General features: G+C 39.6%; 1 protein-coding gene and 1 long non-coding RNA gene across 3 annotated transcripts; one reads left to right on the forward strand and one right to left on the reverse strand.

The window, feature by feature from the left end:
- Nucleotides 1-1731: 1731 nt before the first annotated feature.
- Nucleotides 1732-6037, reverse strand: LOC125781166 (uncharacterized). Its single transcript, XR_007424297.1, has 3 exons — nt 5500-6037; nt 2712-2870; nt 1732-1935 (listed from the first exon to the last, which is right to left on the reverse strand). It is a non-coding gene; the product is annotated as an uncharacterized LOC125781166 (long non-coding RNA).
- Nucleotides 6038-7348: 1311 nt separating this feature from the next.
- pde6gb (phosphodiesterase 6G, cGMP-specific, rod, gamma, paralog b) lies at nt 7349-17516 on the forward strand. Of its 2 annotated transcripts, none has more exons than XM_022666567.2 (4): nt 7349-7464; nt 12977-13213; nt 14426-14466; nt 16441-17516. In XM_022666567.2, the coding sequence occupies exons 2-4, from the start codon at nt 13020-13022 to the stop codon at nt 16515-16517; spliced, it is 312 nt and encodes a 103-aa protein (XP_022522288.1). In that variant the 5' UTR covers nt 7349-7464; nt 12977-13019; the 3' UTR covers nt 16518-17516. The 2 variants fall into 2 exon arrangements, with proteins under 2 accessions (XP_022522288.1, XP_022522289.1); XM_022666568.2 differs by lacking the exon at nt 7349-7464 and adding an exon at nt 12073-12164.
- Nucleotides 17517-17766: the final 250 nt, after the last annotated feature.

Consider the following 17766-nt stretch of genomic DNA (forward strand, 5'->3'; position numbering starts at 1 on the left):
TGCTATGGTATCCGGGGTGGTTGCTAAGGTGTTGCTAGGTGGTTGCTAAGGTGTTGCTTGGCGGTTGCTAAGGTGTTGCTATGGTATCCGGGGTGGTTGCTAAGGTGTTGCTAGATGGTTGCTAGGTGGTTGCTAGGGTGTTGCTAGGTGGTTGCTATGGTATCCGGGGTGGTTGCTAAGGTGTTGCTAGGTGGTTGCTAGGCGGTTGCTAAGGTGTTGCTATGGTATCCGGGGTGGTTGCTAAGGTGTTGCTAGGGTGTTGCTAGGTGGTTGCTAAGGTGTTGCTATGGTATCCGGGGTGGTTGCTAAGGTGTTGTTAGGTGGTTGCTAGGTGGTTGCTAGGGTGTTGCTAGGCGGTTGCTAAGGTGTTGCTATGGTATCCGGGGTGGTTGCTAAGGTGTTGCTAGGTGGTTGCTAGGGTGTTGCTAGGCGGTTGCTAAGGTGTTGCTATGGTATCCGGGGTGGTTGCTAAGGTGTTGCTAGGTGGTTGCTAGGGTGTTGCTAAGGTATCCGGGGTGGTTGCTAAGGTGTTGCTAGGTGGTTGCTAGGTGGTTGCTAAGGTGTTGCTAGGTGGTTGCTAAGGTGTTGCTATGGTATCCGGGGTGGTTGCTATGGTGTTGTTAAGTGGTTGGTAGGTCATTCCTAAACAGTTGCTAGGTGGTTGCTAAGGTGTTGCTATGGTATCTGTGGTGGTTGCTATGGTGTTTCTAGGTGGTTGCTAGGTGATGTATATGCATAAATTAGATTAAATGGTGTTTGCACGTTGCTACGCAACGTGCAAATACATCAATCAGCTATGCACGCTAGGTTGCTTTGGCCGTTCGGGGGTGTCCAAACTTTTGACCCGCGGCTCAATAAGGTGTTGCTAGGTGGTTGCTAGGTGGTTGCTAAGGTGTTGCTAGGTGGTTGCTAAGGTTTTGCTATTGTATCCGGGGTGGTTGCTATGGTGTTGCTAAGTGGTTGGTAGGTCACTCCTAAGCAGTTGCTAGGTGGTTGCTAAGGTGTTGCTATGGTATCTGTGGTGGTTGCTATGGTGTTTCTAGGTGGTTGCTAGGTGATGTATATGCATAAATTAGATTAAATGGTGTTTGCACGTTGCTACGCAACGTGCAAATACATCAATCAGCTATGCACGCTAGGTTGCTTTGGCCGTTCGGGGGTGTCCAAACTTTTGACCCGCGGCTCAATAAGGTGTTGCTAGGTGGTTGCTAGGTGGTTGCTAAGGTGTTGCTAGGTGGTTGCTAAGGTTTTGCTATTGTATCCGGGGTGGTTGCTATGGTGTTGCTAAGTGGTTGGTAGGTCACTCCTAAGCAGTTGCTAGGTGGTTGCTAAGGTGTTGCTATGGTATCTGTGGTGGTTGCTATGGTGTTTCTAGGTGGTTGCTAGGTGATGTATATGCATAAATTAGATTAAATGGTGTTTGCACGTTGCTACGCAACGTGCAAATACATCAATCAGCTATGCACGCTAGGTTGCTTTGGCCGTTCGGGGGTGTCCAAACTTTTGACCCGCGGCTCAATAAGGTGTTGCTAGGTGGTTGCTAAGGTGTTGCTAGGTGGTTGCTAAGGTGTTGCTATTGTATCCGGGGTGGTTGCTATGGTGTTGCTAAGTGGTTGGTAGGTCACTCCTAAGCAGTTGCTAGGTGGTTGCTAAGGTGTTGCTATGGTATCTGTGGTGGTTGCTATGGTGTTTCTAGGTGGTTGCTAGGTGATGTATATGCATAAATTAGATTAAATGGTGTTTGCACGTTGCTACGCAACGTGCAAATACATCAATCAGCTATGCACGCTAGGTTGCTTTGGCCGTTCGGGGGTGTCCAAACTTTTGACCCGTGGCTCCATTACACACAGTACTCGGGGGCCGGGGTGTCCAAACTTTTGACCCGTGGCTCCATTACACACAGTACTGGGGCTCTGGGGTGTCCAAACTTTTGACCTAATGCTGTTTTATCCCATAGCTGCTCCATTACACACAGTACTGGAGTTCTAGCTACCTGTCCTTCGATCTAGCTGCCGTCCTCCGATTGGCCCCATTCATTCCAATGGGGCCACTTCGTACGACAATCGTACGAAATCCGTACGTCGTAACTTTTCGTAACGCATATTTTCGGAAAGAGCTCAATAAGTTCTACAGGTCCTCAATTGGTTTCATCTTCGTATCTCAAAAATTGCGACGTCCACGGGCGTGCAAAGTTCTGCCCATTCATTTTCAATGGGCAAAAAAACGCGTACTTACGAAGTTTTTACGAAAAACGTAAGTCCAATCGGAAAGCTGTATACAAGCCCACCATTCCCGATATGGACGCACGTTTTCTCTTTTGAACGAAGTCGATATTTCGAAAACTGCGGCACTAGTTAACCGGACAAAAAACAGGTGGAACTAGATTGCAGTTCCTACAGAAACTGCGAGTGTGATTGCAGAGCTGACCGGGGTACCCAAACTTTTGACCCTTGGCTCCATTACACACAGTACTGGGGCTCTGGGGTGTCCAAACTTTTGACCCGTGGCTCCATTACACAGTACTGGGGCTCTGGGGTGTCCAAACTTTTGACCCGTGACTCCATTACACACAGTACTGGGGCTCTGGGGTGTCCAAACTTTTGACCCGTGGCTCCATTACACACAGTACTGGGGCTCTGGGGTGTCCAAACTTTTGACCCGTGGCTCCATTACACACAGTACTGGGGCACTGGGGTGTCCAAACTTTTGACCCGTGGCTCCATTACACACAGTACTGGGGCTCTGGGGTGTCCAAACTTTTGACCCGTGGCTCCATTACACACAGTACTGGGGGGCTGGGGTGTCCAAACTTTTGACCCGTGGCTCCATTACACACAGTACTGGGGGGCCGGGGTGTCCAAACTTTTGACCTAATGCTGTTTTATCCCATAGCTGCTCCATTACACACAGTGCTGGAGTTCTAGCTACCTGTCCTTCGATCTAGCTGCCGGCCTCCGATTTGCCCCATTCATTCCAATGGGGCCACTTCGTACGACAATCGTACGAAATCCGTACGTCGTAACTTTTCGTAACGCATATTTTCGGAAAGAGCTCAATAAGTTCTACAGGTCCTCAATTGGTTTCATCTTCGTATTTCAAAAATTGCGACGTCCACGGGCGTGCAAAGTTCTGCCCATTCATTTTCAATGGGCAAAAAAACGCGTACTTACGAAGTTTTTACGAAAAACGTAAGTCCGATCGGAAAGCTGTATACAAGCCCACCATTCCCGATATGGACGCACGTTTTCTATTTTGAACGAAGTCGATATTTCGAAAACTGCGGCACTAGTTAACCGGACAAAAAACAGGTGGAATAATAATAATAACTAGATTGCAGTTCCTACAGAAACTGCGAGTGTGATTGCAGTGCTGGCTGGTATCTGCTATGGTGTTGCTAAGGTGTTGCTATGGTATCCGGGGTGGTTGCTAAGGTGTTGCTAGGTGGTTGCTAAGGTGTTGCTAGGCGGTTGCTAAGGTGTTGCTATGGTATCCGGGGTGGTTGCTAAGGTGTTGCTAGGTGGTTGCTAGGTGGTTGCTAGGTGGTTGCTAGGGTGTTGCTAGGTGGTTGCTAAGGTGTTGCTATGGTATCCGGGGTGGTTGCTAAGGTGTTGCTAGGTGGTTGCTAGGGTGTTGCTAGGCGGTTGCTAAGGTGTTGCTATGGTATCCGGGGTGGTTGCTAAGGTGTTGCTAGGTGGTTGCTAGGTGGTTGCTAGGGTGTTGCTAGGCGGTTGCTAAGGTGTTGCTATGGTATCCGGGGTGGTTGCTAAGGTGTTGCTAGGTGGTTGCTAGGTGGTTGCTAGGGTGTTGCTAGGCGGTTGCTAAGGTGTTGCTATAGTATCCGGGGTGGTTGCTAAGGTGTTGCTAGGTGGTTGCTAGGGTGTTGCTAGGCGGTTGCTAAGGTGTTGCTATGGTATCCGGGGTGGTTGCTAAGGTGTTGCTAGGTGGTTGCTAGGTGGTTGCTAGGGTGTTGCTAGGCGGTTGCTAAGGTGTTGCTATGGTATCCGGGGTGGTTGCTAAGGTGTTGCTAGGTGGTTGCTAGGTGGTTGCTAGGCGGTTGCTAAGGTGTTGCTATGGTATCCGGGGTGGTTGCTAAGGTGTTGCTAGGTGGTTGCTAGGTGGTTGCTAGGGTGTTGCTAGGTGGTTGCTAAGGTGTTGCTATGGTATCCGGGGTGGTTGCTAAGGTGTTGCTAGGTGGTTGCTAGGTGGTTGCTAGGGTGTTGCTAGGCGGTTGCTAAGGTGTTGCTATGGTATCCGGGGTGGTTGCTAAGGTGTTGCTAGGTGGTTGCTAGGTGGTTGCTAGGGTGTTGCTAGGCGGTTGCTAGGCGGTTGCTAAGGTGTTGCTATGTGATCCGGGAAGGTTGCTAAGGTGTTGCTAGGTGGTTGCTAGGTGGTTGCTAGGGTGTTGCTAGGCGGTTGCTAAGGTGTTGCTATGGTATCCGGGGTGGTTGCTAAGGTGTTGCTAGGTGGTTGCTAGGTGGTTGCTAGGGTGTTGCTAGGCGGTTGCTAAGGTGTTGCTATGGTATCCGGGGTGGTTGCTAAGGTGTTGCTAGGTGGTTGCTAGGTGGTTGCTAGGGTGTTGCTAGGCGGTTGCTAAGGTGTTGCTATGGTATCCGGGGTGGTTGCTAAGGTGTTGCTAGGTGGTTGCTAGGTGGTTGCTAGGGTGTTGCTAGGCGGTTGCTAAGGTGTTGCTATGGTATCTGGGGTGGTTGCTAAGGTGTTGCTAGGTGGTTGCTAGGTGGTTGCTAGGGTGTTGCTATGGTATCCGGGGTGGTTGCTAAGGTGTTGCTAGGTAGTTGCTAGGTGGTTGCTAAGGTGTTGCTAGGCGGTTGCTAAGGTGTTGCTATGGTATCCGGGGTGGTTGCTAAGGTGTTGCTAGGTGGTTGCTAGGTGGTTGCTAGGTGGTTGCTAGGCGGTTGCTAGGCGGTTGCTAAGGTGTTGCTATGTGATCCGGGAAGGTTGCTAAGGTGTTGCTAGGTGGTTGCTAGGTGGTTGCTAGGGTGTTGCTAGGCGGTTGCTAAGGTGTTGCTAGGCGGTTGCTAAGGTGTTGCTATGGTATCTGGGTTGGTTGCTAAGGTGTTGCTAGGTGGTTACTAGGTGGTTGCTAAGGTGTTGCTAGGCGGTTGCTAAGGTGTTGCTACGCGGTTGCTAAGGTGTTGCTATGGTATTTGCGGTGGTTGCTAAGGTGTTGCTAGGTGGTTGCTAGGTGGTTGCTAAGGTGTTGCTAGGCGGTTGCTAAGGTGTTGCTATGGTATCCGGGGTGGTTGCTAAGGTGTTGCTAGGTGGTTGCTAGGTGGTTGCTAAGGTGTTGCTAGGCGGTTGCTAAGGTGTTGCTATGGTATCCGGGGTGGTTGCTAAGGTGTTGCTAGGTGGTTGCTAGGTGATGTATATGCATAAATTAGATTAAATGGTGTTTGCACGTTGCTACGCAACGTGCAAATACATCAATCAGCTATGCATGCTAGGTTGCTCTGGCCGTTCGGGGGTGTCCAAACTTTTGACCCGTGGCTCCATTACACACAGTACTGGGGGGGCCGGGGTGTCCAAACTTTTGAGCCGTGGCTCCATTACACACAGTACTGGGGGGCCGGGGTGTCCAAACTTTTGACCTAATGCTGTTTTATCCCATAGCTGCTCCATTACACACAGTACTGGAGTTCTAGCTACCTGTCCTTCGATCTAGCTGCCGTCCTCCGATTGGCCCCATTCATTACAATGGGGCCACTTCGTACGACAATCGTACGAAATCCGTACGTCGTAACTTTTCGTAACGCATATTTTCGGAAAGAGCTCAATAAGTTCTACAGGTCCTCAATTGGTTTCATCTTCGTATTTCAAAAATTGCGACGTCCACAGGCGTGCAAAGTTCTGCCCATTCATTTTCAATGGGCAAAAAAACGGGTACTTACGAAGTTTTTACGAAAAACGTAAGTCCGATCGGAAAGCTGTATACAAGCCCACCATTCCCGATAAGGACGCACGTTTTCTCTTTTGGACGAAGTCGATATTTCGAAAACTGCGGCACTAGTTAACCGGACAAAAAACAGGTGGAATAATAATAATAAGAAGAAGAAGAATAAGACTTAAGAAGAACAATACTGTGATTGCATTACTGCAATCACACTAATAAGAATAAGACTTAAGAAGAACAATACTGTGATTGCATTACTGCAATCACACTAATAATAATAATAAGAAGAAGAAGAATAAGACTTAAGAAGAACAATACTGTGATTGCATTACTGCAATCACACTAATAATAATAATAAGAAGAAGAAGAAGAATAAGACTTAAGAAGAACAATACTGTGATTGCATTACTGCAATCACACTAATAAGACTTAAGAAGAACAATACTGTGATTGCATTACTGCAATCACACTAATTATATAGAGTAAACTTTACCCAGCTAACAAGGAATATTTTAAAGACAGTTAGCAATGTTGTAGCAAAAGTTGCAGGAAGGTTCACCTATAATGTTACAGAAATAATGAGTGATAATGGTTTGCATCACAATGTTATTACAAAACTTTCTTACATGATGTTCCCGGCTGGACGAATACTAACATTATACAAAAACAAATAAGAGGGGTTTTACAACTTATGATCAGTTTCTCTGATTTTACTATTTATAGGTTTATGTTTGAGTAAAATGAACATTGTTGTTTTATTCTATAAACTACAGACAACATTTCTCCCAAATTACAAATAAAAATATTCTCATTTAGAGCATTTATTTACAGAAAATGAGAAATGACTGAAATAACAAAAAAGATGCAGAGCTTTCAGACCTCAAATAATACAAAGAAATCAAGTTCATATTCATTTAGAAACAACAATACTAATGTTTTAATATAATCAAGAGGAAGATGGATGATCACAAACCATCAAACCACCAAACTGAACTGCTTGAATTTTTACACCAGGAGTAAAGCAGCATAAAGTTATCCAAAAGCAGTGTGTAAGACTGGTGGAGGAGAACATGATGCAGAGATGCATGAAAAAAAACTGTGATTAAAAGCCACCAGGGTTATTCCACCAAATATTGATTATTTCTGAACTCTTAAAACTTTATGAATATGAACTTGTTTTCTTTGCATTATTTGAGGTCTATTAAGTTTGATATCTAAACCAAATTTACACTATAGAAATAATAAACAGTGAAATATAGGGGGTGGGTAGTTACATGCTGCGTCATCAAAAAATAAAATACATATTTATTAATAAAAATGTACACACACACACACACAACACACTCACATGTCCATCCTCCGCACTGATAGGGGATCAGGGGTGGGCGGTTCCCCTCTCCTAATCTGCGGTTCTGCTGAGGGTATAAAAGCTCCATCAGTACCAGAACTTCTCCCAGAGCAAGCCCAGCATACACGCCCACTCCTCCACCCACCAGAGAGACCTACACACGGGCAGCGCCCACACCACGCCACCTAACCACCAATCAGCTGGAGCCGTGAGTACAACCCCACCCACTACATCCAACAATTACTATACTGAATAATAACTACTGATATAAAACATATATATACAAATAAGGAATAGTAGGTTAAATGTAACAACTATATGAACAATTTAATAATACTCAGGACTGTATAATGCAAAATGATAAAGTAAAATTTTAAATTTATACAGCTCTGAAAAAAAAAAACTTAAAATTTGATTTTACCAAATTAAAAACCTCTGGAATATAATCAAGAGGAAGATGGATGATCACAAACCATCAAACCACCAAACTGAACTGCTTGAATTTTTACACCAGGAGTAAAGCAGCATAAAGTTATCCAAAAGCAGTGTGTAAGACTGGTGGAGGAGATTTTTTTTAGGTCTGCAAGCTCTGCAACGTCTCTGAAAGCCATTTCTCATTTTCTGTAAATAAATGCTCTAAATGAGAATATTTTTATTTGTAATTTGGGAGAAATGTTGTCTGTAGTTTATAGAATAAAACAACAATGTTCATTTTACTCAAATATAAACCTATAAATAGCAAAATCAGAGAAACTGATTCAGAAACTGAAGTGATCTTTTAATTTTCTTCCAGAGCTGTATATTGAGTATTAAGTCAGACATTCTATGGAATGTGAATCAATAAACAGAATTCTGGAACTCTAAATAAGTTTCTAGCAATCTACGAAATAATGAACTAAAATTATGTGGTAGCAAGTAAAACTCTAGAATGTTTTGTAATATGGAATAAAACAGAATTCTAGAACTCATGACATTTTGACATATGGAATAATTGGCAAAATTCTAAAATATTGACAAATAAACAGAATTCTAACTAAAATGGTAGCAAATAGGATTCTAGGATTTCTGGAATACAGAATAATAAGTGAAACAGTACACAGGACTGTAAAGTAAAATTTAAAAATGTAATTTTAAAATGCAGTAGTATGTTATTTACTGTTCACTTTGAGGCTGACTGTCGAAAATAGTTAGTATTTAGAGTGTTCTGAACAAGGCTCTGTTATTTTTTTGTAATATGGATAGTAAGTATTTGTAGAACACAGAATACAGAGTACAGAGTACAGAATGGTGAGTATGTTGTAGCATGGTGTGGCGTATACAGTAGTGGGTGATTTACTGTTCACTTTGAGGTTGACTGTTGAGAATTTTACTATATTATTATTTAGAGTGTTCTGAACACTGTTAAAGTACTATGTTCTGAACATAGTGAGTATTTTGTAGAGCGTTGTGAAGTGTAGAGTATAGATTAGTGAGTATTTTGTAATATAGTGTTGAGTATACAGTGGTGGTATAGTGAAGGTCTCGACCAAATGGAAAATGAGATAATTATAGATGGATCAGTGAGTCACGGAGCTCTGCAGATCCACGTGGATGAGGGGATTTCAGCAGATTGAAGAGTTTGGGTTCTGCTGAAGTCACTGTCAGAACCAGAACACAAATCACACTGATTAAGAACCATAACCATTTATCTGGAAAAATGGTTATGAAAAATCGTTTCCTTTACCCAGTTACGTTATTTTTTGAGAATAATATATAAAAAATGTTTTTATCTGTCTTGGAACAAATCTTTGTCTCTAAAATAACAGCTTTACAGATTTCCTCCCTGAGTGGGGATTAAATACTGTAATTAATGGTGGCAGCGTGCCAACACGCCCATCCCTGCAGCGTAGAATATATATCTACAAACAGAGTAAACAGAGTGGCCTCTAAGTTTTGACAGTATTTCATATATTAGAATTTCAGAATTTCACAGAGCAATTTATTTACATTAATCTGCATTAAAAGCAAAGTAATCAAAGTACTCCAGTAATTTCCACATGCACTGTGCAATTACACAATCTTTTCACTGAGAGCTCTAATTACTCAAATCTGTTACTCTAAGTCATTTTTGAGCATTTCTATTTTTCCAAAACATTCACACCATGCCAAAAAGTGAAAAACTGAGAAAAAATGATTTTTTTTGCATGGCAAGATGGAAAAAAAAGAGTAAAAATACATGTTTATAGTTTATAGTTTTAGAGTTGATGAAATGCTGGCTTAGGTAACGTAGGCCTAGGCCTCATATTAAGCCTTAAATGACACTTGAATGTTATGTGCTTCGTTATATTTCAATTACATTTAATTACATTACATTTCTACACAGCATCCAATGAATTTAAAAATTAAAATTAAAATAATGCCATACATTAAAGCCATAAATATATTTAAGATACAATCAATTTATTGTCATGTTGAGTGACATTGATTACTTTGCTAATTCGCCAATGACACACAAGCTATTAGGCTAAACCAAAAGTAGAAAAATGATACAGCATAAGTTAAGACTAAAGAAAAAAAATAATCTATAATCTATATATTTATGTTTAAAAGGAACTCTAGGCATTGAAAAAAATATTTAAAAAGTGTGGCTGTGTGTTCATCATTGTAAGATACTGTATGGAATATTAAATATAAAACAGAATTCTAGAAAAAACTCTGAAAAAGTAAATATGGTTCTAGAAATCGGAAAATAGAATAATTGAACAGATTTCTGGAACTATGGAATAAGAAATAAAAATTCTGGAACTCTTTGTAATATGAAATAACCAACAGTATTAAAGTTAAACTCTAATGAATAGTTAGTAAATTGGTATATTAGTGTATATTCTGTACTGAGCCGTACTGAGTGCTGGATTGTGTGATTGTCATTGAAGCAGCTCTGTTAAGGACGTTTGTTTTTGACTCAGAAGTTTTCTGTGAGCTCAGCATGTTCACTGTTGTCCTTTCACTAATGAGATTATCACGAGTCCCTTTCACCAGCTCTGGGATACGGGTTCACTTATTAACTTGAGCCCTGGATTATATAAACTGGGTCACCCCTGGCATCCATCCACCCCCCCCCCCCACTCCCCCCTCACACACACACCTCCACTAAAACACTGCTATACACCTGTGTTACTCACCTGTAAGAGGATTATGGGTAACGCTCCGCTGAACTGAGGCCATGGAGAAACAGCTTACAGGCCATATGGTACCAGTGTGATGCTAATTTTAGTTTAGCATGGCTCTGAAAACTTATTCACTTTATATTTAAATGTATCTCATAATATCCCATAATAATCCATAATACATCACAAGTTAAAGCAGCAGGTCTTACAAGGAGGGTTAGGTAATCTATATATCCTCAATAACTGTATATAAACACAGAAAGCTACAGCAGGTTAGATAATCTATATATCCTCCAAAACTGTCTATGAACACAGAAAGATACAGCAGATTAGATTATCTGTATATCCTCCATAACTGTCTATAAACACAGAAAGGTGCAGCGGGTTAGATAATCTATATATCCTCTATAACTGTATATAAACACAAAAAGCTACAGCGGGTTAGACAACCTATATATCCTAAATAACTTTATATAAACACAGAAAGCTACAGCATGTTAGATAATGTATATATCCTAAATAACTTTATATAAACATAGAAAGATACAGCAGGATAGATAATCTATATATCCTAAATAAATGTTTATAAACCAGGCTTTTATGCTTTTTTATTCTAGTAATATTAACCTCTAGTCTTTTAGTTTAGCGCTCTTATGCTAGTGGGTGGTTACCTCAGCGTGCTAACTCTAAGCTAGTCTTTTATCTTAGCGGTCGTATGCTAGTGGTGGTTACCTCAGCGTGCTAATGCTAAGCTAGTCTTTTATTTTAGCGGTCGTATGCTAGTGGTGAGTTACCTCAGCGTGCTAACTCTAAGATAGTCTTTTAGCTTAGCAGTCGTATGCTAGTGGTGGTTACCTCAGCGTGCTTATGCTAAGCTAGTCTTTTTTAGCTGGTGTGTTTCAGGTGGTAAACAGTCCGTCTGTGTGGGTGAGGGGAATGTAACTGAGGAGAAAAGTATTATTTCTTCAGTTTATTAGCGTAGAGTTTAATAATGAACTTTAACTTGGTGTTTATTGTGGTTTTGCTCTGTTAGCTACACTGCTAACGCTAGCTACACTGCACTGGGAGAGAGAATGGCTGATGAGGAGAAACTTCCTTACCTACAAAACTAATTACTACCTAAATACACTATTTATACATTACATTTATATAAATATCTGGAGATATTTAGTTAACAATTTTGTGAGTTTGGTGTAGGAGTAACAGGTATGTCCATAGCTAGAACTCTTTGCAATATGGAATCATCAACAGAATTAAAGTTAAACTCTTTGGAATAGTCAGTAAATTGGTTTATAAGTGTATGTCTCGTACTGAGTTGTATAGCTAGTTTAGCGTTATTTGGTAAAATCTTACACAGATTAAGTTGTTTCTTTTGCTGAAGAGTTGTATTTTTATAAACTATATGTTCAGCTACTAAATGAAACCACAACTGAAAGTATAATATACATAATACATTTTTTAAATGTTGAAAATTTTGATTAATTTTTTTAAATTGTGATAGAGTCAGTAATTGAATGCAGTAAGAAGAAAGTTATATTTTTTCAATGAAAAAAGATTATATTTCTGGTAATTTTACAGAATTTCTTTAGACTGTGTAAGGGACAGTTTGAGTGTTCAAATTATGTAGAAAACAAAAAATTGTCAAAAACGGAGGTACTTGTGTTTCATTGGACAGCAATGATATAAACACTGGAGAGGAGAACCTGAGTGTGGAACATCCATCGGTATCGGGCCTCAGAGGAAGGCAAAAAGATGGAACTAGGTTAGATTGGATTTATGGAGAACAGATAATATCCAACATTATCAGAGTGTTACTAATGAATATAACAGTGTAACGCGGGAACCAGACGAGGGGCGGACGTAAATGCGGGTAAGACCAGACAAATAACAAAGAAACAAATAAACAAACAGGGGAATAACGGATATAAATAGGTGCATAAACAAACAGGGAAAAAACGTGAAACAGATAATAACAAAACAGGGCGAGGAAATATATACAAGGGATAAATACGTAAATATATACAACATAAACAAAGAAACAAACAGGAACTAAACGTGACTAGAAATAACGTGACCGATAACCAAACAAGAAAACAAACTAGAAATATACAGGGAATAAACGGAGATAAATACAAAACGAAGAACTAGAGAACGTGGAAATAACTATAGCGAACGTGGCAAGACAAACAACGGGGGAAGGTGCAAAGACCGACAGCAAACGTAGACTAACAAGTACTATTTATACTAAACATGAAACAATGAACACCTGGGGAAACAGGTAACGAGGGGCGGAGCTACAAATTAGAAACACATGTGGAAAAGTACTGAGACGGGAGACACAGGGGAGCACAGGTCACGTGGGGAATGCACACAGAGACACGAGACGAGGCCAAGACGTGACAAACAGCCTAACTAAAATATGAGAACCAGAAGGTAACATAGACACGGAGGCACTGGCCAGCAAGCTACTGTACATTTAACAGTGATATTTTTTTATAGTGTATAATTTTGTATAATGTTTTTTTCTGTCACATTTTAACCCAATCACCTGTCTCTCTCTCTTTTTCTAAACAGATTTCTACATTAGCCAGAGGTTAAACTCAACCAATCAACAAAAATGACTGGTGACACCGAACACATACCACCCCCCATCCCAGTGGCAGCTCTGAATGTAGAGCAGCCCAAATCAGACATCAAATCTGCCACCCGCGTCTCGGGCGGCCCGGCTACGCCACGCAAAGGCCCGCCCAAATTCAAGCAGAGGCAGACCCGACAGTTCAAGAGCAAGCCCCCCAAAAAGGGCATCCAGGGGTGAGTACACCAACCCATCATCTCCACACAAACAAAATAAGTGCTAGAGCTACTGGAATATGTAATTAATGAGTGACGCTATAGAAGGTGAAGTTAGTTGAAGTACCATTCAATTCACAAGTTCTGTGAACAACCTTTTGCTTGTCTATTATTGAGCAATAGCAATAGATGATAATGTAAAACACAAATATGCCCATTATACATATTATTACAGCAACAGAAAAATAATAGATGTAATCACGCTATGCCAATTTTGATTGTAGTGAGGAAAAAATCAACTAATCTATTATTATGATTTAAAAAGTAGAAGCCTGTTGCAAAAATGTTTTTATATAGTCAATAATATCTGACCATATATTAATGGCTAAAAGTTCTCAAAAGTCTAGTGCATGATCATAATCATCATGAATTGCAATTGACACAGTTAAACCAAAATATAGTTTTCTTTGCATCTGTAAAATTCACTAATTTAAAAAGAACCGATAGAGGTTAATTTATAGCACTAAATAATGTAGTATACCAATAGAACTTGAACTTCTGAATGTAAAACTGTGCCTGGAGGGTAAAAACTGTCCCAAAACTGTGAATGGGTTCATTGCACTTAAAGAGTAATGAACCTTTGATAATGAAAATTATTTAATACATTGGAATTGTAATGTAAAAGTGTTTAAATATCCTACACTAATAAAACATACACATACAAAAAATAAAGTATAAAAAAATAAGTTTCGTCACTATATGCTTTTAAAGATGGTCCTGTGCGAAACCCAACCTGATTGTGCCATCTCTACCAATCAGCAGAGATATGTTAGGCTAATAAAGTCTTATAGAGAGTGTTATGTCTTAATACAGTAGGGCTTTTTACATCTTATAGTAATTAGTCTTTTAAAAATATACCAATTCTATTTACTGAAGCCTAAATAAATAAACAACCAAAAAACAACTTAAAATAAAATCTACCATTGCTTCTTCCTTGATAAGGATGTTAAGGGTTTTTAGTGAACCATTCACTTTTCGTAATTTTCATACCTTTGAAAGTCACTATAAAAACAGAATATTATTAGATTTTTTTTTATTATTAGCATTTCTCTAAAGAACTCTTTTGGTCATTGTTATATTAAAACACGTGTATAAAGTATGTTAGGGTTAAGTAAAGACTGTTGTATATATTTGGACTCATGTCCTGATCTGTTCTTCTGTTTGTCCCCTCAGTTTTGGAGACGATATCCCGGGAATGGAAGGTTTAGGCACTGGTGAGTGTGATCCTTTCTTTTTTCCTTCATCATCATCATCATCATCATCATCATCTTCTCTCACGTGTGGTTTAGTATCATCTCTATTAGCGTCATCCAGAATTTATTCTTAGCTGTCCTTGGGTAGTATTACCGCTTATTGTCACAGCTTGTCATAAACGTTACCGCTCAGATTAAACCGGCTTGGCAAGCAGCTTAACCCAACCAGCACAAGGCTCTTCAGCAGGAGTGCCCATCAGTAATCAAATTTAGACCAAGTCTAAACCAAAAAGTGCAAAAACTTTGGTCTTGGAGGTACAAAATGGTATATATAAGATAAATTACACGTCTTACAAGTCTGTCAACTTTTGGACACAGCTTCTCATACAATGTTTTTATTTTATTTGTTTCCTACACAGTAAATGAACAGTGAAGTGATCTATCAGATTATGAAGGAGCACATAATGAATCATGTAGTAACTTAAAAACAGTGTTAAACAAACTAAAATACTCTGTGAAGTATTTAGATACTCTTATCTGGGGAGCTGTTTGTTAACTTGTGTTTTTTGAGGCTGGTAACTCTGACTTTAATGCTCCTGATGAGTGCCGGTTTCTTCATTATTATAATGTTTTTGATGATCTATGGGGTGACTGCACTTAAGGATACTTTCAAAAGTTCTTGAAACTCTTCTTTTTGGATTGACTGACATTCATTTCACTACTTTACTTCAACTGATGCTCTGAAACACATTAAGAGACAAGAAATTCAAGTAATTAACTCTTGATGAGTTCAGCACAGCTGTTAACTGAAAGCCTGAATTCCAGGTGACTCTACCTCATAAAACTGACTGAGAAAATCCAGCAGAGATGTTCAAAACTGATCATCTATGCATTAAGTGTTTTTTTTTTTTTGAAAAACGTAAAATATCATATATATAAAATATTGATATATTTTTAACCCTTTTTTGTTTACTAAATAATTCCATATGTTTTCCTTTATAGTTTGGATGAGTTTACTATTCTACAATAGTACAATTCTACATCTACAATACAGAACATTTATAAAATAAGAAAAAAAACGTTGAATTTAAGGTGTGTCCAAACTTTTGACTGGTACTGTATATATATACATATATATATATATATATATGTATATATATATATTTTGTTCCCAGAGCAGTGATTTGTCCCAAATTTATAAAGCCATAATGCATCATAATTATGTATTTACAGGTTACGTTTAAAAAGCAATAAAACCTTTTTATTATTTGCTTGAGGTCATGTCCACATATTTTATGATTCGTACGATAATAAATGAATTATTATGACTCACCTTATTCTGGTGGGTTAAACCAAAACATCATGCCTATTTATTGTAGCATAATTTGGTAAAGTTATTAACCCTTTCAGACCCTGTGTCTATGGCAGCTGACATTGTGTGTTTTCATAAAATTAAAATAGGTTTAAACCTATTGTATCAAAAATAGACCTTCATCAGTCAATCAAACAAAAGCTTAGCTTAACCTACACTGCAATGGAAAAATATTTTTAAAAAAATCTGCATAATGAAATAAAGCATGGCAACATCCCAGCTTAGGAGGCAGGGTACAGTTATATTATACAGAATAAAATTAGTAATGGTTAAACAAAGGATTTGAATGCATTGAAGATTAAAAATACAAATTATAAATTATTTCTCTTTCGTTTCTTTTATTATTTTATTTATTTATTAAGTGAATCCTGTTTTTGGAGTGCATTACAGACGGAAAAGGGCATTCTTTAATTTTTTAAACTTTAATTTCTGGAACATAAGTCAGGTCTGAAAGGGTTATTGTGACAGGATTTATTCTGGAATGTAAAACCAAACGTCCTCATGAGCCGTATTTGAGCCTCTCCACAGTAAACTCTGTTGGTTGTTGTAAAATTAGTTGTTGGTTTAAATGGTTTTATGTAAACTCACACTGTTGTGTGTTTTTTTTTTTTACCTTTTTCCAGACATCACCGTCATCTGCCCTTGGGAGGCCTTCAACCACCTGGAGCTGCACGAGCTGGCTCAGTATGGCATCATCTGAGCCCCGCCCCCACCTTCCCATCATCCTCTGTATTGTTTAGTCCCGCCCCCCGAACCGACTGCCTCCACCCTGGCCATGTGCTCCAGTGTGACCACTGCAACATTCACCTTATCACTCCGTACTCCAAACAGCAACGTCTACAAAAACGGAAAAATCCACGAAAAATTCTTCAAAAAAAAAAGACCCACTTCACTGTCTGTCCCTCCCGGTTTCTTTCTTTCTTTTTTCTTTCTTCTTCCAGCAGCCAAAAAAAACAACACACTCCTCCTGCTCTCGTACCGTAGGCCAGAACTCCTCGCCGGGTTCCTCCGTCCGGACAGATCGAGCTCCGTCGTTTTAGAGCCACTGCCGATAAAAAACTTCCCGCCTCAAACTTCCTCTTCCTCCATCTTCCTCTTCCTCCACTTCCTCCGCTCTTTCCTCTTTCTCTCTTTCTCTTTTTTCTCTATTCCCCTTTTCTTTCGGAACAGAACTTGAAACTTACGCAAGCAAGACAGCCTCAGAGTGAGTACACAAAGTGACACGCCCGTGAAACGCTCGGCTTCTCGTTTCACGTGCCTCGGCTCCTCCGCCGCCATCAGGAGGCTCCACCACCCTCGCCGAGATTCTAACGCAGAAAAGATCGTAGTCCTGTAGAGGTGAGATACCTGCGGACCGAACCTGACCAGGAGAAGAGAAACTGAGCATGAATAACTTATATAAATAAATCATTAATAAAAACTTTATCACGCAAAACCCCACAAAAACAACAAAAATATATCTACATCTATATCTGATATGTACCTGATATATATATATATATATATATATATATATATATATATATATATATATATATATATATATATTAATTACAATTACATTCATTTTATTTTATTATATTATATTATTACGTACAGCACATTATAACCACATTATCCATCAACATAACAGTGCTACTAAATATATATATTCTATAAAGTATAAACTTCTTTAGGTTCACGCTCAGGGATTTTTTTTCGTAAAACTTGGTAAAATCTTTCTTCAGTCACTCTTCCTCGGCTGCTCTTGCAACATCTAAAACATCGCCCTGTTCTCGCCATGTTAAATTAAAAAAAAGTTTAAAGATATACAGATATATTTCTATACATATATTTCTCTAGATATATTTCTATAGAAAATGTGACAAACCCCAGGATTTAATGAAGGATACACTCACTGTTTTTAATGCTGCGCTATTAAAACTCCTTATATAGCTCTATTTTATGAG

This window comes from Astyanax mexicanus, chromosome 15, assembly GCF_023375975.1.
Source record: "Astyanax mexicanus isolate ESR-SI-001 chromosome 15, AstMex3_surface, whole genome shotgun sequence".
Taxonomy (NCBI): domain Eukaryota; kingdom Metazoa; phylum Chordata; class Actinopteri; order Characiformes; family Acestrorhamphidae; genus Astyanax; species Astyanax mexicanus.